A 23461-nucleotide genomic window follows, 5' to 3' on the forward strand; every position below is an offset into this window, starting at 1 on the left:
ACCATTACGAGTGGTACGTGTTTCCAGGAACCCGCAACCTGTCTCGGATGCTGGATATAGTGTACAACGATAGATAGGTGAATAGTTGTCGGTAGCTGAGTAGAGTATGATAGCTAGGTTGTAGTCTTGTATATGCAAAGTGAGTGTAAAAAGCAATATAATGTATTCAGTCGGTTCTACCGGGTTGTGTACAGTTTGGGCCTCTTGCGGGTGTGTTGGTTACAGGCATCAGTCGATTCAGGCTCTTCTTCAGACTCAGACTCGTCCTTTGAGAGTTCCAATATCTCTGAAGTCTTCTCCGTCCCATCCAACAGGTGCGTAGACTCGGCAAAGGATTCCATATGTCACAAGTAGTGAAGAGTTAGTGAATCGACCACAACGAGAAAACCAAACAAGTTCCTACATCAGAAAAGATAGATATGGACCTCTCTAGCTTTTCGGGCTGGTATCGCCTCAAGTCCCACAGTATATAGCAAATGAGAAACCATCACACCCAATTGTCTTTGTGTTGAGGCATCGATAATGGACTACCCGTTTACACAAGCAGAACAAACTTCTGTTTTAAGATTATCCATGTCAGAACGAGCAGTATCTTGATGGCAAACATAACAGTTGAGGTCAGAGGAAGCATTTCGTGATGAGAAGTGTGGAGAGTGTGTGCAGAGGATCAAGTAGCGAGAAAAGCACGTTTAAATAGTGTAAGAATGGAGGGGTTTTCTCCGCTCAGGCGATAACAAACTGACCATGTTCACAGGTTCAGTTTAATCACTAAACCAAATAAATCCAAGACAATCCGGCGCATACCCAAAGCTTTCCAAACCACACAGTATTCCCACCCTATGGCTGGCCTCCAAGAAGAGCTCCCATTGGCCAAAACCACGATAGAACCAGTCTCAAACGATGAACTGGTCGACTTTCGTTCGAAATGGATCAATGAAGTTCTAGATAACAAGAAAGGAAATAGTAGGACTCTCGCGGTTTCATCTTCGTCTGTATCGTCGTCGGATGGGGACAGTGCAGCTCTTGTACTTGCTGCAGTCGATGGCAAATCACGACATCAGACGAAATCTGGTAAAGTTGGTAAAGTCAAAGAGAACGAACAGCCCGTCATATCAAAAGTAGACAAAGTGCTGGATCCTGTAAGTGGTAAGACGTACGCAGCTTCGGTAGCATCTACGTCGTCTTCATCGAGAAAGGGGGACTCGAAACCCGTAATGCCACAACAGACCATACCACAACAGCAACATTCTGTGCATAGTACAGCACCACTACAGCAATCATCACCAAAAGAATCTGAAGCGCTGATACTCTTTGGACAAGCTTCTCAGTTTGAACGGCAGGGTAATTTAAATCAGGCCCTTTTGCTGTTTAGACAAGCTAGTCGCATGTATCCGGATGTAGAGAGAGCTTATAGGCAGGTGTTATACCAGGAAGCGGCTTCTGGAAGTAGTAGCAGTAGTAATGCAGGTGCTGTCACTTCAAGAGAGACCGCTGATAATTTCGAAAGTACGCAATTGTCGCAATAGTAGCATGACCTGAACACTGCTCACGCCCTCACCATTCATAGCATATTACGGTGGTCTCGACGAAAACTCTGCAGATTTAACCTTTGACGCTATAGACATGATTGTCGACATAGCATCACGAGAAGGTGTCAAATTCACCCCCAAGCACAAACTAAGAAAGCCGCCACTCTTCCAAAAGCTGCCTGGAGAACTAGTAACGCAAATTCTGCAACATTGTGTGCTTTATGATATTGGTTCCCTATGCTCGATATCGCTTGTATGTAAAAAGTTTCTGATTCAGGTGCGGGAGAGATCATTATGGCGGTTTGTCGGTGAACGAACGTTTTTGAAGCCTGCAAATGTGGGGTTGGTTGGTGTACCGAGCTTGATGCACGAAGTTGGTGAGCGATATGGTGATGATTGGTTGAGAATGTTTGTGGATAAGCCGAGAGTTAGGACTGATGGTGTCTTTATATCCAGAATCAATTATGGTACGTGTTGGGCTTGCATTCAAAACAATCCGAATATCTCACCGACATCTTTTTTTAGTTCGACAAGGTTATGGTGAGGCATGGAATCAACCCATACACGTAGTTTCATATTACAGGTACCTACGGTTTCTTCCCAGGTCTGGTATCTGCTACGCATGGATGACGACCTTAGAACCATCCCAAGTAGTCAAAGTCTTGAACAACCAGTCTCGAAAAGAGAAGGGATTCATGGTGGGCGCATACCGTGTCACTGAGATGGATGGTGCATGTCATATATTCTGTCGCATGAAGGATTATGAACGTCCAAGAACAACGTTTGAGTATTCTCTGACTTTGACTAGTACAAAGGTAACCAGTGTTGGAGAAGGAATGTAGTAGAGCTGAGATACTGACATTCTCCATCTAATAGAGAGGACGACATAATAAACTTGGATGGATTTCATATCACATGCATAATGGAGAGACTAAAGAGAATGCCAGTGAAGTTCCATTGAAAACGTTGAGGCCATTCATGTTTTCTAAAGTCAGGTCGTATCTGGTGGCACCCTCGATTGAACAGCCAAAGAATGTCATCGTCTAATAGCAGTAGTGTAATGTGTAATACATAGTATAATACGTCATCTTTCTTGTCATTGGATTCGCTCATTGGTAGTTGCCCGAGCGACTTTGCGATTTACTCTTGGGAACACGTCAACGCGGTCTGCTCGTTTCAAATAACCCTTATCTACATTTTTGGCGAAGTAATCAGCGAGAGGACGACGAAAACGACAGCAAGAGAAGATGCCAAATCAAAAGATAATGAATCTTACTAAAATATGTGATTCTTACTTGTTTTCGGTATATTTCGGTCGGTCTCCGTCAGGGCGACCAATCCGGCGATAATGACGCTCGGTTGTTTGGAAGGCGTTGGATGGACCATTCAAATGTCAGCACTACGACAACACGTTCATACGATTGGCATAAGCGTTCGCGAGGTTGATGTTTAAGCTAATGAGCAGCCGAATGTCAATGATTAATCTATTCGTCAATGCAAGTGCGTTTTGATACATTTGGAAACAATTACAATTCTCTTTGCGATACGTTCCGAAGAGCCAAGATAGTTGGACTCAACAAGAGCCTCAACCCCCCATCTTCCTCTTCTTTCAAACATTCAGTGACTCGAGACACCAATACTGGAATCAAGCTTCCTTGTGCTAAAGACGAACTTTGCACTAGCTGTTGGGGCATCATGACTAATGAGTGCATAAATGAAATCAGCCCCGATTTGTAGATTAGGTCTTTAATGATTGTTGGTATGGATGTTGTGGTGATCATGAACTATGTGGTAGTGACAAAATAAGATAGGTGAGACCTGCTTATTTTATCAGAAGGATTAAAAGTACTGACCTCTAGTATCAGCTTCTGAGAATTGGCATCACAGAATGTCGATGAAAAGAATGACATCAAGTTTTCGAATACGTGGCGTCTCTTGTACACACGATAATCCTTTAATCGTATTTTTTGGTTAGGATACAGACCCAAGAGGTATAATGCGCGGCAATCTCGATGCTTTCACCTGTTCTGTTTTCAAACCATTCACAAGCACTCGTAGCATCCAAGACCGTTCTCTACGACAATCATCCGATCCAGAAAAGAAGAGTTCGTAATACATTGGTACATCCTAGTAACGTTTTCACATGTCGGTAAGACTTCGGGCGGAAAAAAATCGTCTAATACTCGAACATTATGTAGTTGTCACACTGACCTCTAAATCAACAACAGCACGCTGCAGCCAATATCTGTTAATCAATGGAAACAAGCTGCTTTCTGGCTTCAGCATCAAGGGAAGAGACAAGGCGACAAAGAGTGCTGAAACGGTAGGTACTCGATATGATGTATCTGGAATGGCATTCTTCAGTCCATCAAGAATGAGTTTGATTTGATTACGTTCTTTGAATATTGATAGCTAAAGTGTGGCAGGAAAAAGGTTGAGATTTTGCACTGCGAAAAACAAGACGGCCCAGATGACCAACAATTACCTCTAAGGAAGCTCTGACAATCGACAACACAAAACCACCAATCTTTCGAACAGACAAGTCTGTACTAGCTAATGTCATCACTGCCAATCCAACAGCTCCAGACTCAACAGCCCGTCGTATAGCACATCCTCCTTCTTGCACCTCTGCCGCCAAAGCACTGACTATAAACATGGCATCATATGCATCCGTACTCTCATTGTTTCCATTCACATCAAATCCTCGAATAGTCCTGTCCATTAACGCAACATCAATCCCCCCAGCCCAGAATCCTCCAGAGCCCCATTGCAAAAGATGAGAAGTCAATGATATGTCATTCGATTCATACAATTCGAATATATCTCGAATTACTAGATCTCCTGTTTCGGTTGTGGCTTTATATGCATTTAGTAGTACCGGTATGTGCACGATTTTGCAGTGCTGGTGAGGGACTAGTTGGATTATAGAGAATATGAGTTTCAGTGTGGCGATTCGAAAACGGCTATTAGGGGAAGCTAGAATATCGGGCTTCACAATATTCGTCATGATTATCGGGAGGAGAGTTATCTTTATACGAGGAATCAAGGATGTGATGAGTGTGATCAGACCACTAGAGGGGTTTGACAAGGCTTTTTCCAGCCATACTTCGATATCTACTTGTGACAAGTCAAGCTTTACGTGACTGTTTAGGCTGTCTGCAAGACCAACACAAACTGTGTCCATTTGTTGCGATGCGAGTGATGCGACACTGTTGATCGTATCAATAGCGATTTGACCAAGGACATCCATGGTACACGTCCGTTTCAATATACTCCAGTACGTGTTCAACCATAGCAATGCATCTTGGGGTGATGCTCGACTACGGTCTGGTACTGACTTGATATCGTACTTGTCTGCAAAGACTCTAGTGACGAACTCCAGTACGCTAATATCAGCACTTCCTTCTTCATACCCTTCATTTCCTTGAATCCGATTCAACAATTCCCGTTTCCGTGATTTACGGCTTGTTTTGTCAAATCTTTTTACTAGCTGTTTCATTTCCGAATCAATGGTTGGCTTCCATCCATCAGTGTCAACAGCACACATCAGTAAAGCAAGATATACAAGCGAATGCGTTGCAGCACATTCTTCAATTATAGCTTTGATGGTACTTGTGTTCTGGGATTCAATAATCGCCATCACTACTTTGAGACTAGCATTGTTCATTGCGAATATATGACGGATTGAATCACTACTCAGGGCCTTAGTTACGTCCATAACTAGATCCTTGGATGAGACTAGACATTCTTCTAGTAATCCTACAATCGTGGAAGCCATGTCATCATCTTGGCCAATACGCGATATGACTTGTTGTAGTAGATCTCGTGTCGGTGGTAGGAGACGAAACGAGATAGCTGATGCTACTAGCTTGATTATACTAGAATCGGGAGTTACTTCTAGCTTTACTTTAGTCAAGATGGGTGTAATTATTGATGGTGATAGATGAGCTTTCAGAGCCAAAAAAGATGGAAACACTAGATCCGATGGAGCATTGCTTGTTAGCGCTGCTGGAAGCACTGAGACAAGCCTTTCTCTGTAAGCGTCAATGTGGGCTTTGGCTGAAGGTAGCAGCTTGTTGATTATCATTGTCAGCCCTAGATGAAAGCATATTCGATTTAAGGGCTAAACCAGGGAAAAAAAGCTCTCCGATATGGCTCCATACCTTCACAGTTGACACCTTCGGTGAGATATATATTTTGAACAATAGCATGTTTCAATATCATATCACACACTACTTGATTTCCAGCAGCTAATTCTACCAGCTGATCAAGCACAGTTACTACATCCTGCTTTCTTGACAATTCAAGAAGCGTCTGATTGACTAGCGACACAATCACATTACCAGTGACTCGAGCCTGGAAATTCGGTATTACATTTCGAGTCGACAATATATGATGGAGCAAGAATGATAATGGTAGTTTGGTATATAATGCCGTTGGAATGACACTCGTGGTTGGGTTTTGAAGAATGGCAAGCATTGTACGCCATACATCGTCATCTTCAGTAGCATGTACGAGTTTTGCCTTCTTCTTACGTGGTTTCGATTCAGCTTTATCGACTTGATCAACCTGCATACTATTTTCAGAGTATAATCCAAGAGTTTCGACTAGCCGGCTCTTAATAGTATCTGACTTGACGAGATCGACGACCTGCGTGATATAATCAGTACACGTTTGCGTAGCCCAAAAGACACGGATCATAAACAAGACCATGAAATCACTGATTTCAGTTGTTGCGGTAGCACTATCAGCTAGGCAAACAAGACCTGGTGATAAAGGGTACTCCTGCGCTTGTCGTCCTTTCGCACCTGATAATCTTAAGCTGGTTTCTGACATGCCAGCTTCAGCAGCCTGAATCGTGCTTTGAAACAATTCAGCTACTTGGTACATGTTCTTCATACCGAGACACAATGCCGAGTCCAGGAACTTGACGAGATGAGATTGCTGCTCTTTCGGTGCTTCATCAAGACATGACAGTAATATCGATACTTGGGTGGGATGGTTTTGGAATAAGAAGGATGACATTAAGAGATTACCGATTAGTCTACGTGTCTCTCGTTTTAACGTGGTTTTGGATATAAACAGATTCAAGAATGTTCCTAAATGAGAGCATCCGTCTGCAGCTGGTGTTGATGTCTGTCGATTCCACCATTTGAATGATGCATGCAAATCACTCAACAACCCAACAACATGCTGAGCTAGATCAACTGGCAGAGCAGTCATATCAACTGGTACTAGCTTCCCATAATCAAATCTCGATTCGGCGACACTAGATGGGAATTGACGACCATATCCTCTAAATAGTTTGAGTGATACTCCCAACAATAGTTTCGAAGCTTCTTCTTCCGCGTCTATAGACACATCTCCAAGAGCCTCCACCTTGACTGATGATGTATCAGACAAAGCCTGATGATGCATCGCAATTACAGCTTGGAAGTCAGGTACGCGCCGTCTCACTTCATCAGTGACGTTCGTACCCCATTCATGCCATGCTGCACTAGTTGTTCCTGCTAGAGATGCACACTTTTGTGCCATGTCTTGAAGGACACCCAGCTTTTGAAGGGATAAAGCTAGCACTGATGCAGTCGTGTACTTGACTAGACATACAGGATGCTGTATGCCTCGTGATATAAACAGTCTAGTTAGTGGCAGTGGCAGGATGTTATCACATGTGGTTTGTACAGGTGGTGGTATCGACGTATCGAATCGAGGAATGGGGAGTGATATTATGCGAGTAGCTAGTGACATGATGGCCAACCATTTGGACGATGGTCGTGGGTCGAAAGATGCTGTAGATGGCGAGCTCCAAAATCTACAATAAATCAATGATGCTGTCAGCATCACGGTTTTTGGCGGCACAATTAAGATTTTTCGATGGCAACACATGTTCACTTCATCCATAAAGGCTTACTCTGATACAAGCTCTGGACACGCCTGCATTATATCCAGCAGCAATTGAGCTTGTTGAGCATCTTCTGCAGGTTTCAGCATATTCAAAAAGCGCGACAACGTCTTGTTCTGAATGCCACCTGAATTCTTTGTCGATCCCGGCTCCGCTTGCACTGGGTACCATCCATTTGTTTCATGACATATACCAATACCAGGTTGAGTACATAGATGCTGTAGGAATGTATTTACGAGATCGGAGATGGTGGCTGTTTGGTCTGCGACGGCTTCTTTTCGTGTATACAGTCTTGAGAGCTAAACAACGTTGCATTGTCAGTTTGTATCCTGGGAAATTCAATGTAATGCTCATTACCTGTTCAAGCACAAAGTTGTTAAAGAACCCCATGTTCATGTACTTTGGGACATCCGATGCATCCACCAAATCACGTCGCAATACTGTCAACACGTAGCTGATTGTCTAAGAAGAGCAGGATATACTTTAGAGTTGAAAATGGGAGCAAAAAAGAGAAAGTTTAACAGGATCAAATGGCAGATGATCTTACCTCATACGAGTCTGATGTCATTCCTCTGAAGATGGACGAGACCAAGTCTTTGATTTCCAAAATGGACTTTTTAGCAGTTGCATCACCATGCTCCAAGAACGAAAGCAGGAACCTTATATACAGAGATCGTACGTCTAAGATGAAAAGGGTATTACTCAATACGATTCAAGCCTACGCGTTTTTTTTTGTTGCGCCTACCTTCAACGCGAGCTTTCTTCTGATTATCCTGATCACTTGACTTTCGAACGTCCAGGAGTTTCGGAAGCGTCTTAAGAAAGAAACGAGTCAGAAGGCTAAAAACGGACTTTTTGCTGTATATCCATCATGAGTACCTTCATGGTAAAGTTGAAGTTTGTCACGATATCTCTAGCCATACCACCACCAAGTGATATCACAGACACCAGTAGCTTCAGCATAGCTTGCTCAATAGTATGTTTTCCGGATGCAAGTCCTCTTTGTACAACTTTCATGCATTCTTGAGCCACAGTTCGAGCGATTGTCAGTGACGATGATTTTGACTCAGTAACCATTCGAGCAGCTGGGATCAGATACGACAGTAGAGTCGGAATGTATGTTTCCAATTTAGAAATTTGATGCTAAAGGTTGGATCAATGATGAAAAAGTCAGTAACAATTTCATATCACCGTTTTTTTTGCTTGAATGTCGCAAAAGTCACTTGCAGTTTGTTGCCATTCCCAAATGCGAAACACGTCCGTAGCATCTGGAGATACTTTCAGGTAAGCTCTAAGCAGATCTCCCTCAGCGGATACCGTGGCATCGACGCGTTTCTCAGCTACTCGAATACAACTTTTTGTGAATCTTGCCAGTCCCAAATGCAAGATTTCCACATTGTCTGAAGCGAGAATAGCAGCTAGGTCTTCTATTGTGAGGACTGGCTCAGGCTGCTTCGCTGCAGGAGCTTCTTCAGCTGCGGGACTCTTGCCCTTGGACATTTTTGTCAGTGATTTGTTCGTTGACGGTGTTGACAGTGCACCGGTCGCTTCAGTCTGTTTAGCAGAGGGAGTCGATCAGTACTTAGAAATCAACTGGATGCACCGGATACACTGGAAGAAACACGTCGAACTGCCGCTGATCGTCTCCAATCATCAACTTTTGAACTTTTCGATTCTTTGACACTTTGACACGGTAGCTCGTTCTGCGTCACGTTTCAACTTATGGTTCCTAGTTAAAATTCGTCAGCCTCTTCCCAAAGCTCTCCAAGTTCCTCGCTCTGGCGTCTACCACTTCCAAAACTACCAAAAACCGAGCAAACATCAAGACCTTATAAGAATTTCCCAACAATGAGTGTACTAACACCACCAGACTCATTCGGGATAGTAGAACGTGGCCTCTTTAGATCCAACATGTTCAACTCTTCGTCATTCAGCTTTATAAAACCACTGGGACTGAAAACGTGTTTGGTCCTATCGACAGACCCTCCATCTCGAAGCTTATTGGGATTCTTTGAAGACTGTGGAACTAAATTCGTGCATCTGGGATCGCATCCGAACAGCAGGTCCTTGGGCTGGAGACCTGTCAGTGAAGAACTCATCAAGGACGGGTTGGAACTTATACTCGACAAGGCAAACTACCCTGTTTTGGTCATGTGCACGTAAGATGGCGCTGGATTGAGGCTCATTTGGACGTTATTGCTGCACTCTATGGCGTCAGTGTGTCTGTTGTTGGAATGTTGCAAGGATGCTCACACACAATTTTGCTATCTAGTTCTGGGATACACGAGACTGGTATCTTTGTTGGCTGTCTGAGGAAGTTACAACGCTGGAATTTCAACTCTATCGTTGTGGAGGTATGCCATCACGTAGCTTTGTGCATATTATTATCCTCCTTGACATTGTTTGTTTGCTTGTAGTACCGAAGCTTTGCCGGAAACAAGGCACGATACGTGAATGAGCAGTTCATAGAGCTCTTTGATCTGGATTTGGTTACAATACCTCAGAATCAACCACTCTGGTTTCTTGATCAGCAACGAACTATGGTAAGGCTGCAAGAGTTCAACGCACGGACGCTCAGCAGATCCCGGGAACTTTGTATCCTGACCGATGAATCGTGTTGCTAACACACACAATGCTCTTATGAACAGGCCGAGGAAGACGAAGAAGCCCTACGATCATCCCGCACATCCATGTCTTCAACGTCAACCGGTCTTCCTCCTTCAATGCCCGACATATTATGGAGACGGGCCTCAGCTTCTCGAATCAGGCTTGGATCCAACATGTCGTCAAGGCGAACGTCTAATTTAGGAGTTCCTATGTTTCCCAGCTCCAGTATAAGCCCGAAGAATGGTTCGCCTATAAGTAGTGGGCCACCGTCTTCTGGCTTCTTCTGATGTAGTTACATCTGTGCGTTTGTACATATTGGATATTTATAAAGCTAGCATTTGCATCATCAGGTCTGTATACTGTGATATATGCGCCCATCATGCTGTACAGAGATAATGTAAAAGAGGATATTATTATGATTCAAAACCTATTACTACATGATAGAAAGCCTCCATGCCAATCCACGTACAATTAACACTTCACAACGAGCGAGGAACCTCCACAAACCACATCCTCTACGTAAACTATCCATAAACCCAACGACTACGTTGTCGAAGCCTTGGATTTGCAAACCGGGTATCTCCCGCATCCGCAGCTGCATACCAGTCCGCAAACATTCCTCCAAGCAACGTATCCATCTTTTTAGTAACATCACCACGACTCAACCCTTCCCACGCCTGTGCGATCTGCCAGAACTTTTGCACGAGATCCCTGACAGAGAGCAACAACCTGTATTCTACAGCATCCACCAATTTACATAGTGACTTTAGCGTTTCTTTCTCAATGCAAGTGTTGGCGTTACCGGACATGTTGAAGTTAGTGGTTGCTATAATGTCAGTGCTTAGTGAGACAAGTGTTTTGTATGATTGGCCCTTATAATGTGCGAATGGAACTGGATGTACTCACCAAAGTAGATATTGCACAAGAGCGGGAGCGTCAAGTACAAGTCAACCACAGCAGTCAACAGTACCCATTCTTCGCCATCCTTGGTCTCTTGAGGTCGATTCTGCTCGTCAGGATTCCAATGGATATTTCGAATATCAGGTGCCAAGTACTCGTAATGGGACCCTTCTGTCGATTTCATATGCATGCGAAGACTTTCAGCTCGTCTTTCGGCCACACTCTTTTTATATGCCGACTGCTCCACTAGCTCAGATGCTGGTTCTTTTCCTTTGCTAGTCTCAGCACCAGATGTGTCTCCTTCTTCTCATTGAAGATATTTAGTTCATGTCTACAGTGAAATCAAGTTTCCAATCGCTCACCGGCAGTAACATCATCCACTTGGTTGTTGATGGTGCGACCATCATCTAAGAGCTCGGATTTACACTGTGCACAAAACTCGGCGGTATTGACATTGAAAAAGATCACTCCTCTGGCATTCTCCACACACTTTTTGCATCGATATTCCGGACAGTACAAATCACACAAATCACAGGAATTCATTGCAGTGACATCGTACAGACTTCCTTCCTTAACTCGATCCAAATTAGTCCAAATCCGTGGACGTGGAATATATGGATGTTGCGATAGTTGGAAGGTCTGGTCAAGTACTTGGGATCTTTTGTATATGAACTCTGATGCATACTGCGTCAGCAAAAAAGAAGTCAGTGCTAAAAAAGCTTGGAAACGCAATTACGAATCACACACCTGAAAGAATAACATATTTTCTTCTTGCGACGGTAGTCCATGCTCCTGTGCCGGCAGGGAAATCCCTCTGAATTCACACATAAAGAAGATTGGAGACCTTGCATCACGTAGCAAACTATTTGTGAATCGAAGAATTCGCTCCCATAAAACTCTCTCTTCAGCATGAGTCGAGTGATCATAACGGGACTGAATGCCTTCGATAATGGTTTCTTTTTGCTGGTCCAGTCCAGATGATGTATAGAATACCATTCTCAACATGACTTGATGTAGTACTAGTCGATGGTATCCTTGGAAGGCCATCCACTGCTTCATGCTATAGGAATTAAGAGAAGTTAGGGAGACAATCAAATTCCTGCCCTAATGCAATCCGTTTTACCTAAAATAGCTTGGACAAGCTTGCTTGAACTTGTTGAGAAAGTTCGACGATATACTGTCCCGAACCATGCCTCCAAGTGCCTCTTTGAAGTATCCCGAGTACATGCCAATCGTCTGCTTAAACACGCGGTCTGTTTCTTCGTCAGACATGATGCTCAATGGCGCCGAATGCTCATCATTCAAGGCCTCTGGATGCTCCTGAAGCACAGTGACGAAGCTTTCCAAGGGGGGAGAGCCGTCAAACAAGAAATGCTTTTGCCACAGTCTTGATAGGCCGTCGTGATCAATATCGGTAGACGGACCTATATGGTTTGACATGATTAGTATCGTGATGCGAAAAAGAAGATAGGCACACAATGATGCATACCACTAGTCATTAGATCATATATGACATTTACATTCCTTTGCATTTGCATGTTCATACCATGGCTCTCGGCGACAAGCAAGACACGGAATTGCGTTCGTACAGTTGTCGCTCTTCCACTGTAATTGTCGAGTTTGTCTTGAAGTGTATTGGTAAGAGTAGATAGCGGCCGTCCTACGCGGAAGTGCGGAAATTGTAAATAGCCAATAGAGGCTAAAGCAGAAAAAGTCGTTGTTGACAAGCACATACCCCAAACAACAGACAATCCGTCATAGTACTTGATCAAATCAACACCGTCTCTTGTCAACTGGAGCAGTTCGTTAACGAGAGCCTGAATAGCGGGAGTTTCCAAAGACGGGGCTTCTCCTTCTGCCTGTTTGGTCTTGACCAAAGTCCAAATGAAGTAAATCTCTCCAGTAAGACGGTCAACATACTCATCCATTTGCCCTCGCTGGCGTATTATCTATGAAGGCAGCCGAGAGAGTGCTATCAGAGCTTCGTAAAGTGGGGTTGCCAAACAACGATGCATAAGCACTTTATACTTACGTCCACCGCCTTTTTCAGGCCGTCCACAATAGGAGTAACCAGTGGGAACGCAACCTAGTATTAGAAGCAGTCATTTGAGATATACGGACCTTTGAAATATTGATTGTCTGGAAAAACGTACAGATGTAACAGTGGATGTGACAACTAATCCAGTCGAAATGAAATCCAACACTAGCGACAATCTGCTAGTCGACATCTCAACACCTGACGCGGAATGATTTAGGTCACTCAATTCAGCAGCAAAAGTCCGAAGCTCTGGTCTCTTTGTGCTTCCATTTGGAGGCGTTTCAAGAATAACCTAATGTTGTTGAGAAATTTGAATAGGTAGAAGAGCGATAAAGAAATTCTTCAGAAGAAGGCTTCTTCAACATGGACATCATTTAAAACGATTCACTTACTTTGGACACAATACCATCAAACTTGCTCTGAGGGATAGCCTCAAACTTTGACAAAGTGCATTGCCCCATGTTTTGGTTTCGTATATATAGTCTAGTAGGTGCAGCGTACAGCTGTTGACCTTATCGACCTTGTGAGGAATACTAGAGCGGTTGGTGAACCTAGTTCAACGACTTTCACGATTGCCTTGAAGAGAATTGTTTGTATCAGCCTCTAAACAACCTCTTTTATGACGGAGGCGTAAAAAATGACGCAAACGCGTAATGACGAAGGACCGGAGCACATGCGACAATGAAAACTTTAAATTCACGAGTTTAGTGAGCAACAACTTCGTTTTTCGGGGCCAAAATGTTGTTTTAGATTTGAAAGCACTACAAAATGACACTACTACAACAACTAGTACTCTCGAGTGGTGTGTTTCTGAGTCATCAGAGGATCTATGGATGGACAGAGATACATTCTAATCACGAGACAGAGAGGAAGATCAAGAATAAGTCTTACAAGTTTGCTTTAAGCATCATATGGTTTTCCGATGGGGTGAAGTCCGACTTTCCCAACTCCTGGCCAGGGGTTACTAATATCAGGCCCACTAGAAGAACCAAAGTCTAAATTGAATGTTTGGAGTTGTGTGAGCGGCGAGATTCAATCGAAAAGTGCAGCACAGTTTTTCACTTGCTTACGAACTGTAGCAGAACCAGAGCCACCTGTTAGAAACATGACATTTGGTTAGTGATGCGGTGATAGACTCAAAATCAGAACTCGAGTTTGTATTCCACCTGAAGAAACGTTCATTCCGGAAGTCATGTCAGCAATATCGGCAAGGTCATTGGCATCAAAAATGGAATTAATCGCAAAACCAGCTCCCCAGTGAAGTGGTGACGTTAACCAAAGGAGAGTATGACGAATAGCAATTCCAGCAATCTTTCCTTCAACCGTAGGCATGATTGTATTGCTTTGTTGGGTATTGGAGTTGTGATCTGTTTGATTTCCGAGATTCTACTCGGAAGTTGTTATCTCATTTGTTTTTGTGTACGATGGAAGTTTAGTCACAATAAAATGTCGCACATGAAGTGCTTTGACTGTTTGCCTCCTGGGTATGCTTTTCTGGCTGGAGGCGTAAAACCGTGCTTGGAGGCGTAACCCTCAAAACACCCTGTAGCACACATCGCACTTGACGCGTAAAGGAAATTTCAACAACACAAGCAATCATAATGGTATCAGCAGCTAATGCAGCATGCCTATTGACTGGGTGAGTTTTGAAGGGTGTGCTCTGATTTCCCCCTTATCTTTCTGACCAAAATTGGTTGCACTAACTAGATTGACCTCATTGGACAACAAGTCATATCAAGTCGGGCAAGATTCGCACTCTTATTTATGTTGAAATCAAACTCAATCTTGATATGGTAACAGGAAATTATCACTTTGGTTGCTCCTGATTGTCTGTGGGCTGGTTTGTTCAAGACAGGCAGGAAAGACTTTCCATACGTCTTGTATCAAGGATTTACCAGTAATGTAAGCACAGAATAATGAATTCAAATTGACTTCCAATTCCAAAGTCGTCTGACATTTGTGTATTTAGGACGGTGTACTGGCGTACATGAACTCTAAAAAGTTTCCCAAGGGTAGTGTAGGCCAGGGTTGAAACTCGCACGCACACCGTACGAAAATGTGAAGCTTATTTTCCCATCATTTCCAGGGTTATCCACTATCTTTCAAGACGCCTTCAAGCTCAAGGAACGCATTGCCAGGGAACCTCTGCAAGGAGGCTTTATGACTATGGCCTTGATCAAGTGTGCTACTGGTGTTATTGATCTGCCCAAGATGCTGGATGAGAATCTACTTCTGCATGTGCCAGAACTGTCCCGCAGTTCAGCATATGAGGGGTTGACTGCTTCAACTTACACGAATTTGCAAACCTGCACCTGTTGAGTGTTGTCATCACGAAAGTATCGAAACATGGATTTTTAACTTACAGCATACTTTCGAACATAGATTCTTCAGTCCCTGCCAACGCTCAGTCTTCGCCAGAGCAAGAGCCAAGAAAGGCAATCGATGTCCACCACAAGGGAGAGTCAACTGGAATTTCTGTCCTGCATATTATAACCACTGAAGTTTGCTCGACTTGGGCAAAGCAAAGCTGAAACCAAGGATGTTGTTAGGGCTGGAACACTGTGGCGATTGGTTGATACGATTTGTGATATGTGGATGTAATTTTAACTGGGCATAATTTAATCAGAATGATTAAAAAACCCAAATTCCTGTTGCATTTACTTTGAGTTCTTCGAATGCTGCGTCCTTTCTTTTCACTTAAGAGGTTGAATTCAGAGTTTGCGTCCAACAGCGGAAACAGCACGAACTTTGCTATATTGCTGGAATTGTATATTGTTTATGGCTTGCTGTAGCTTAGAAAAGACGTAGTCTCTTGTAGATGTTTGATCCCTGAGATTCCAGTTCACTTGCGCTGGACGCAATCGCGTTCTGCTTCAATTGAACGGCAACGAAGAGAGGATCTTATATTGTATTAGCCTTCTTGTTCTCAAGAGACAATATCTCTCTATCCGGATTGTTTCGTTTGGAAATCGCCATAGCCTCGAATTCACACCCCAAACACAACAAAACAAAAAACTCGAAATCCAACAAGAGACTGCAGGATTGAGTCGGATGTGATAGATCTGCTATGATGGTACTCTGAAAAGGTATGTAGGCTCATTTTCTAATCTGTTCACTTATTCTGAACTTCGTTTTCATTGGCGGCAACCACACCAAGGTGACGTGCAACGCATACAGAGGTGAAACAGCCAGCCAAGAACGAAGACGTCTTCACTCCAACTATTTCAATCATCATCATGCACAAGCATTGTGCAGTTCCTTTCGTGGTAGAAAGGTCTGCATCGCTATCGTTGAGAACCGACAAATTTTGCTTTTGTTTAGCAATAGAGAGCATGGTTACAACTAGAATTATCAGATTCTCTTTGGTGCACTATTGCACTGCCGGTCACTTGATACACTCTGTTGGGTCATTGGGTATTGTTGTGCGTAAATGGGCTATGCTGTTGGGTCACGTATTGGGTCAGCTGGCTCAATACCAGTAGGCACCAGTTCTGCCCCCAGCAGGCACCATGCACATCATGAGACCAGTGGGCACCAGCAGGTGCAGCTTGGAGTTTGACCTGGGGCTGTTGACACTGGCAGGCAACCAGAAGGCACCAGAGGAAGGAGACCTCGATACTTGCAAGCAAGTATTCACGATTGATTAAACGTAACAATTCAGATATCTCTCTAAGACGATTTCCGTCACATTAGGTTCTATGTATCGGATTCTCGTTCGTCTACTATTTGTTTCCAACGTGGATCTTATCATGGTCTCATCTACGATTGTATCATTTTCCTATGTGCATACGTCCCAAACATATATGAAATGCATGTTGCCCCACCAATGTGCGTGTCTCTGGAATCGTGTCTTCCGTTATTCCATATGTACGCGTGTTGATTCAGCAAATCGGGTCAGGAATCATGTCTGCGTTCTATAAGTTCTATCTTGCCAACCTCCGGTATATCTTATGAGGGTCCAGCCGAAGGACGTGCTGAACTCGCGTCGCAGAATATTCACGAATTCACAAATCAAGCTTTCACATTCACTCTTTCAGGGACGAAATCAGCGACGAGGTCAGGCTACTAAGCCATCAATAGTAGCTATTTCTTCTTAGCTTGTGGTCGAACCGTCCTCAACGGATGAGCTTTAAACCAAAAAAACTATGAAGATCAAACTTGTTTCTTTCGAGGACGTGCCGTATGAGAAGAAGCTTGGACGGGATATAATTGTAGATGGTTTCAAGTACAGAAACCCTGGCTTTACCTACTTCCTGTACGTGACAACTGTGTAAAAGCCAGTACATCACTCCAAAAAACTGACATTTTGACTGCGGTAGGTCGCACTATCATGCCGATCATTACCAGGTAGAACTTTCCTTTTAATGGATGCCATGATGAATCATGGATGCGGCCATACTGAAATGATGCCGATTCAAAGTGCCAAAGTGGCGCTGACGAAGATTGAACGTTTTTGCTAAATATTCGCCTATTCAATGTAGGGAATAACTGGCAAAACGTGGGACGTTGGAGTGATTTATTGTGGTCCCATTACAGCCTCCCTTCTGATCAACGTAATGCAGGTTCCAGCTCAATATGTAAAAGCTCTAGAACCCGATATACCGCATCCACTACCAAACGACCAAGGAACAGTCACTCTAATGGACGCAAATCACTGCCCAGGAGCGAACGTAATGTTATTCGAGCTCAAGGATGGACGAAACTACCTCCATGTTGGTGATTTCCGCTATGACTCGACATTACCATATCGATCTCCAGGATGGAAACGAGTATCAGCAGTGCAAATCGATGAACTCTTCCTCGACACGACGTATTGTAGACCTAAGCATACGTTTCCGAAACAAGATGTCGTCGTTAGTGAAATAGGGAGACTTGTATCCGAATACGTTAAAGCTGATGCTCAGACTAATGATAAAACGCTATTCGTAATCGCAACGTATACTATCGGAAAAGAAAAAGTCTTGCATGAGATTGCAAAAACTTTAAAATGCAAAGTCTTCGTCACAAAAGAAAAGCTTGACATCCTGAAACTACTAGACCTTGAATATATTGATATCTTTACACTTGATCCACGATCTAGCCAGGTGAATATAGTGTCGTGGAACCAAATAGGTGAAATGGCACCAGGTGGATGGAGATTCTTGCCCAACTGGGATTATTGTCAACAGTATTATGATTGGCATAACTCTTTGCATCCTGACTCGCCGTACACTCGGCTCATAGGTAAGTGTGCTGTTATCCGCTGTATTCTTCAATGTTCTCACTACATCTATGATCACAAGGTTTGGTGCCTACGGGTTGGACGTGGGAACTCTCGAAAACACTTTCACCCTCTTCCCTATATACGAGATCTTACAAGGAACCGTTCACCATCCACCAAATACCATATAGTGAGCACTCTAGCTTTGAAGAGCTCCGAGATTGTGTCAAATATGTACGACCGGCAAGAGTGGTGCCTACTGTGTTGGGAAGTAAGGCTGCAACTATAGAGGGCTACTTCAAGGATTTAGTAGATACGAAACGAGCGAAACAGAAAGGTTTCCAGTCCTTGTTTGGTAGTAGTAGTAGTGTGATTCGCTCTTCGTCGCCTGTAATTGCTACCAATGTTGAGGATGACGCGGATGATGAACCCACTGTGTTAGAAGTAGAAGAAGAGACACCAATCACGTCTATAGCAGTAATACCAACACAGCAGAATCAAGCTGAAAACGCTGTATCATGTCCATGCTGCAACAAAGTAGTGCCTGAAAAGGATATCAACGCACATTTGGACTCGTGTTTGAACAACAAGCTCGATACAATAGAGCCATCATCATCTGCCCCCAAGGTAATAGATAAACGTAAACATGCAGAGCCTATAGATAATCAATCTGCCACGAAAAGGAAGAAGACGAATGTACCCAAAGGGCAGACGACTCTGTCTTCGTTTTTCTCGTCACCACCTAAGAGTCAAAAGTAGTATAGTATGCGAAAGCTCTGTAGTTACATAGGCCTCAAATGTACACTTGCAAATATAACTTAATCGGTACATGAATGAGCACAACGGATGTGCGAAACGACATTACTTGACGAGTCGCAAATAAGCTGGAAAGGGAAACAACGTATAGAGCGTGAGTTTGGAATCGCAAGTGAGCAAAAAACGATTGTCAACCCCCCCTTACCAAAGAACAACCCTCCAAATGCACAAAACAAAGGCACCAGAGTCCTAAAAAGCTCCCAGTTGATTCCTACAAAAGCAAAATAAGCGTCAGACGTTCAAGGATGAAGATAAACGACACGGCTCCCAAACAAACCTTCTAACTGTGTCCGCAGATTTGCAACTTCCGAATCCACACGAGAAGCAGCTTCCCGTACTTTTAACTCTTGCGAGGCTTGCTCATCCCTTATCCTCCCCTTCTCTAAACTCATTTCCAGACGGACAGAAGACTGCACTCGTCTTAATTCCTCGTATACTCGTCTCCGTCTAGATCAAAGTAATTGCCACGTCAGCTTCCCATCCTGAACTATACTAATTTGCTACTTACAATTTGTCGGCCTCAGCTGACAGCCGTTGCGTATCAGCCCTCAGAATAGCGTATTGGTTTTGTTCCAGCAGCTGAAGCTCTGTTCGCACTTGAGCGAAATCGACTTTGGTTTGGTAGTGCGATTTCTCCATTTCGGATTTAAGGACCATGTTTTTCGTTATGTTTGTCACGCTAGATAGATAGGAATAGAATAGGTAGATGAGGGCATGTTTGGCTATGTTCAAATCGTTGAAGACTTACGACTCATGCACGACGTCATTGAGACTTGTCATTATCGCCTCAGCTCGTTCCCTTTCAAAAGACTCGCCTATTGATATGACATTTTGTTAGATGAGATTCGTGGTCTGCGTCATTTGGCGAAAAGGTCAACTCGTTGCGATCTATTGATCAAACACACATCACAGCACAGCACAGCACAGCACAGCAGAAGATACATGTAGGTCGACCTGAAAGCACTAAGGCTGCACATTCCGTGTCTCTGGACTCCCTTCCATATTATACAAGAGCAAGTAAACTACGACATTTGATATTAAACGTACTTTCAAGGCGGTTCACGAAGCGATATGTATCGAAATTATAGCTCGAATTAGTCGAATAAAAGGCGGCACCTCGAATCCGATGGGTTGCTCGAATGACTCTGGCTGCGTTCATCGTGGTTTGGATAAAAGTTCAAACGTTTCAGGAGTTTGGAAGATTTCAGTGATGCGAATTCGAAGTGCAACACCAGAAGAATCCGATTCCGAACGTTTTCACGTGTTTTGAGAGAGGAAATGTGGTATATTTGCTATGTTACAGGTTATAGAGAGGCAATTATTGAAAATACGCACAATAGATTCTAGCTATTAGACAGCCGTCTTCTTGAAGGCCAATGCATAAGCTGCTAAGGCAGCATCCTTGGCGGCTTTATGATCAACGATGGGCTTGACATATCCAAGTTTCTCAACTCCTTTGACACCAAGTGCACTAGTTGGGTCATGAATAGCCTTACCCTTCAAGGACGCCAATTCTGGTACGTACTTCCTAATGAATTTGCCTATCCAGTTCATCGTTTAGCCAAGACATCAAGTAAAACCTTTGCGAAAGCAGCTCACCATCGGGATCAAACTTCTCACTCTGAAGTAGCGGATTGAATATTCGAAAGTAGGGCTGCGAGTCGGTGCCTGTGGAGGCAGCCTGGTAAAATATCAAGCAAGCACAGCGTCAGTAGAGAGAGAAAACTGGAAAGAAAATCAATTACCCACCCATTGCCATCCACCATTGTTGGAGGCCAAATCAGCATCAATGAGATGCTCGTGGAAGTAATTTTCGCCCCTCTTCCAGTTTATGAGGAGATCTTTGGCCAAGAATGATGCCACAATCATTCGGGCACGGTTATGCATCCACTGAGGAGGGGAGAGCTGAGAAATAGGGAGCATCGAAAGAGAGTACTTTACTTACCCCAGTTTCATTCAACTGCCTCATACCAGCATCCACTATTGGAAACCCAGTACGACCCTGTTAGGAGAAGAACCAAAATAAGTAAAGACAGCAATTGTATATATCAATCACCGTCAACACCAACCTGGCACCAAGCTCTAAACGCTTCCTCATCATCCTTCCATACAATCTTGTGCCCTTCAGGTTTGAAACTCTTGTTCATACAGACTCGAGGAAACGCAACCAATACTTGTCGGTAGAACTCTCGCCATATAATCTCGGAGATCCAAGTGGAAGGGCCTTTTTGGCCTGCCAGCTTGTTTCCATTGGCAGCCATTGCTTTTTCAAGGCACTGACGCGCCGAGATCAAGCCTGACGCGAGGTATGGGCTCAGGGCTGACGTTCCATCCATAAACGTCTTGTCACGGTCGTCCCCATACTTTGTAATCTTGGTGTTTACAAAGTTGGTGAGCCGAGATTGAGCGTGGGCTTCTGAGGCTGGGAATGCTTCTTTGGCACGCTAGTAAGTTGGAAGAACGGAGAGAGTGAAACTCAGTATCTCGCCATAAACCATCTCTGCCAGGGACTTACAGCTGCTTTAGCGTCGTCCAGGCGGAAATCTGGATGGAAGCTTGGGACTTTGAGATGGTCGGCTACCAAGGCCGATATGTCTTCAGATAGAGAAGGCATTACTGAAGGTGCTGGCTTCAACTTCAAGAGCATCTTCTTAGACTCCTAATAGTTTTTAAGATCGAGTCAGCAGTAGGAAGGGAAGGGGGTCAAACTACACAGTAGCGCTTACTACATAGGCAATCCACGAGTTCTTGAATGGCGTAAACACAGTATAATCTTTTCCTTCTTTCGTTTTCACTAATCCTGGCCTAACTACACACTGGTCGTGACACGGAAGGACATTAATGCCCATGGTAGCCAGTTCAGTCTGTACTTTGGCATCTCTTCTAGATTCATTCACTTCGTATTCGATATTGTACCAGAGTTCAGAGGCTTTAAAGTCGGTACATGTCTGTTTCACCATTTGAATGACATCCGTTTTTGTAGGAACTTCTTTAATCAGTAGAGGAATACCCAATGATGATAAAGTGGTAGAGAGTGATTGCAATGCTCGAAAACAAAAGTCCACTTTAATGGGAGCTACCAAATGATTCTTCCATTCTTGTGGCGAGACAATGAAGAGAGCAACCAGTGGCAAAGATAGTTTCAATGCTGACTGGCTGGCGGCAAAGAGAGCAGTGTTGTCCTACAGATAGATCGGCGTCAGTTTAAAGTTTGAATCAACACAATTTTGATGGATGCAGTAGTTCACCAATGTCCTCAGATCCGTTCGAAACCACATCAATATAGACTTTCCATCAGCTATAACAGGGCCCTTGAGCTTCTTTTGAGGCTGCGATTCCTCAGAATCCTGGACAGGAGCAGCCCTCTTGCTCGACGTTGACATTTTCATGTAAAACGGCGACTGATTTGGCCGGCTTGGTATCTGTAAAGGATCAGGATGAATCCTTTTGAAGTAATTACGTATATGTAGTGTCGCTGCCAGTGGTTCTTTTGACCCGAAACGCTGAAAAGCGTGATTTTGCAAATGTGTAAACCTGGAAGTAGATAACGACAAGATCGACAACCGTTCCAGATATTTTAATCCCCGGAAACGCCATTTTACACGCTCTAACGCGAGATATGATCGCAGAATTCCATTTACGCCGACGTTCTATCACAGATTGGACTCTCGCTCGCTCGCAAGCAAACTTCACAATTCGAGCATTTCGAGGCGACTGAAGAGTAAAGGGCCATAAACATGTCAGATATAGGGCGGTACATACTCGCATTCATCGCTGTCATGGACATTGGGCCAGGTAAATGTTGCTTTGCACCAGCAGCAGACGCAGCTGGTGTAGCCGAACTTAACCTGTTTAACAAGGTATTACAAGAAATAACAATCTCACGAACTTTTTCAAGGTCTTCTGCATATCTTGTATCAGGACTCTGGCGCAGGTGACTTGCTGCTGGTTCAACATTCAAGCGTTCAATGATGGATCACTCAAGAAACACCGTCATAGGCTCTGTGGCCGGAATGAATCTCATGTATCCTAACTACAAGGACCTGGTCTATTTGCTTGGCGGCATTGGAATATCCCAAGTCGCCAGTGGAGTCAACAACTTGATGATTGTCAGTAGCGATGATGACAAGTATGTCAAACGTGCTCTGTACTTCAACCTATTCAAAGCTATTGGAGGAGTATTCATGCACTGGTTTAAACCTACGACTAAACCAATACCAAACCGGAGGAAGGCCTATATTAGTGTTGTGGTTACTGCTGTAGCTCTTTACAGCATGCAGAGAGAGGAAGAGAAGAAGTCAGAGAAGTGAATTCTATGTATTTAACAAGAATGTTAGTTTCGTCTATACTGAGGTTGATTTTGGTCGAGAAATGATTGGTGAAAGCTCATTGTTGGCTGAACGCCTCATCGCGGATTGCTATGTCTTAAATGCAGCGCATTCTAGATTGAAATTCAGTCCAGAACTACC

At 43.8% G+C, this 23461-nt stretch overlaps 6 protein-coding genes across 6 annotated transcripts; 3 read left to right on the plus strand and 3 right to left on the minus strand.

Annotated features, from left to right (window-relative positions):
- Positions 1–839: 839 nt before the first annotated feature.
- SmJEL517_g04917 (uncharacterized protein) lies at positions 840–2576 on the plus strand (the record flags this gene model as incomplete). Its single annotated transcript, XM_031170845.1, has 4 exons — positions 840–1506; positions 1568–1996; positions 2055–2344; positions 2406–2576. The coding sequence occupies 4 exons, from the start codon at positions 840–842 to the stop codon at positions 2574–2576; spliced, it is 1557 nt and encodes a 518-aa protein (XP_031023187.1).
- Positions 2577–3055: 479 nt separating this feature from the next.
- Positions 3056–8931, minus strand: SmJEL517_g04918 (uncharacterized protein; the record flags this gene model as incomplete). The annotated part of the gene is made up of 12 exons (XM_031170846.1): positions 3056–3313; positions 3383–3481; positions 3552–3656; positions 3741–3941; positions 4015–5624; positions 5693–7341; positions 7441–7730; positions 7789–7893; positions 7979–8112; positions 8177–8246; positions 8311–8574; positions 8710–8931. The coding sequence occupies 12 exons, from the start codon at positions 8929–8931 to the stop codon at positions 3056–3058; spliced, it is 5007 nt and encodes a 1668-aa protein (XP_031023190.1).
- A 348-nt stretch (positions 8932–9279) lies between these two features.
- SmJEL517_g04919 (uncharacterized protein) lies at positions 9280–10325 on the plus strand (the record flags this gene model as incomplete). Its single annotated transcript, XM_031170847.1, has 4 exons — positions 9280–9590; positions 9704–9785; positions 9849–9974; positions 10080–10325. The coding sequence occupies 4 exons, from the start codon at positions 9280–9282 to the stop codon at positions 10323–10325; spliced, it is 765 nt and encodes a 254-aa protein (XP_031023189.1).
- A 6796-nt stretch (positions 10326–17121) lies between these two features.
- Positions 17122–18935, plus strand: SmJEL517_g04920 (uncharacterized protein; the record flags this gene model as incomplete). Its single annotated transcript, XM_031170848.1, has 4 exons — positions 17122–17231; positions 17296–17323; positions 17458–18199; positions 18259–18935. The coding sequence occupies 4 exons, from the start codon at positions 17122–17124 to the stop codon at positions 18933–18935; spliced, it is 1557 nt and encodes a 518-aa protein (XP_031023208.1).
- Positions 18936–19037: 102 nt separating this feature from the next.
- SmJEL517_g04921 (uncharacterized protein) lies at positions 19038–20151 on the minus strand (the record flags this gene model as incomplete). The annotated part of the gene is made up of 6 exons (XM_031170849.1): positions 19038–19060; positions 19138–19203; positions 19270–19439; positions 19501–19671; positions 19741–19807; positions 20040–20151. The coding sequence occupies 6 exons, from the start codon at positions 20149–20151 to the stop codon at positions 19038–19040; spliced, it is 609 nt and encodes a 202-aa protein (XP_031023173.1).
- A 191-nt stretch (positions 20152–20342) lies between these two features.
- Positions 20343–22375, minus strand: SmJEL517_g04922 (uncharacterized protein; the record flags this gene model as incomplete). The annotated part of the gene is made up of 8 exons (XM_031170850.1): positions 20343–20533; positions 20592–20673; positions 20742–20882; positions 20938–20994; positions 21062–21436; positions 21508–21651; positions 21719–22174; positions 22241–22375. The coding sequence occupies 8 exons, from the start codon at positions 22373–22375 to the stop codon at positions 20343–20345; spliced, it is 1581 nt and encodes a 526-aa protein (XP_031023209.1).
- Positions 22376–23461: the final 1086 nt, after the last annotated feature.

The sequence above is a fragment of the Synchytrium microbalum genome (assembly GCF_006535985.1).
Source record: "Synchytrium microbalum strain JEL517 chromosome Unknown SmJEL517_scf0038, whole genome shotgun sequence".
Taxonomy (NCBI): domain Eukaryota; kingdom Fungi; phylum Chytridiomycota; class Chytridiomycetes; order Synchytriales; family Synchytriaceae; genus Synchytrium; species Synchytrium microbalum.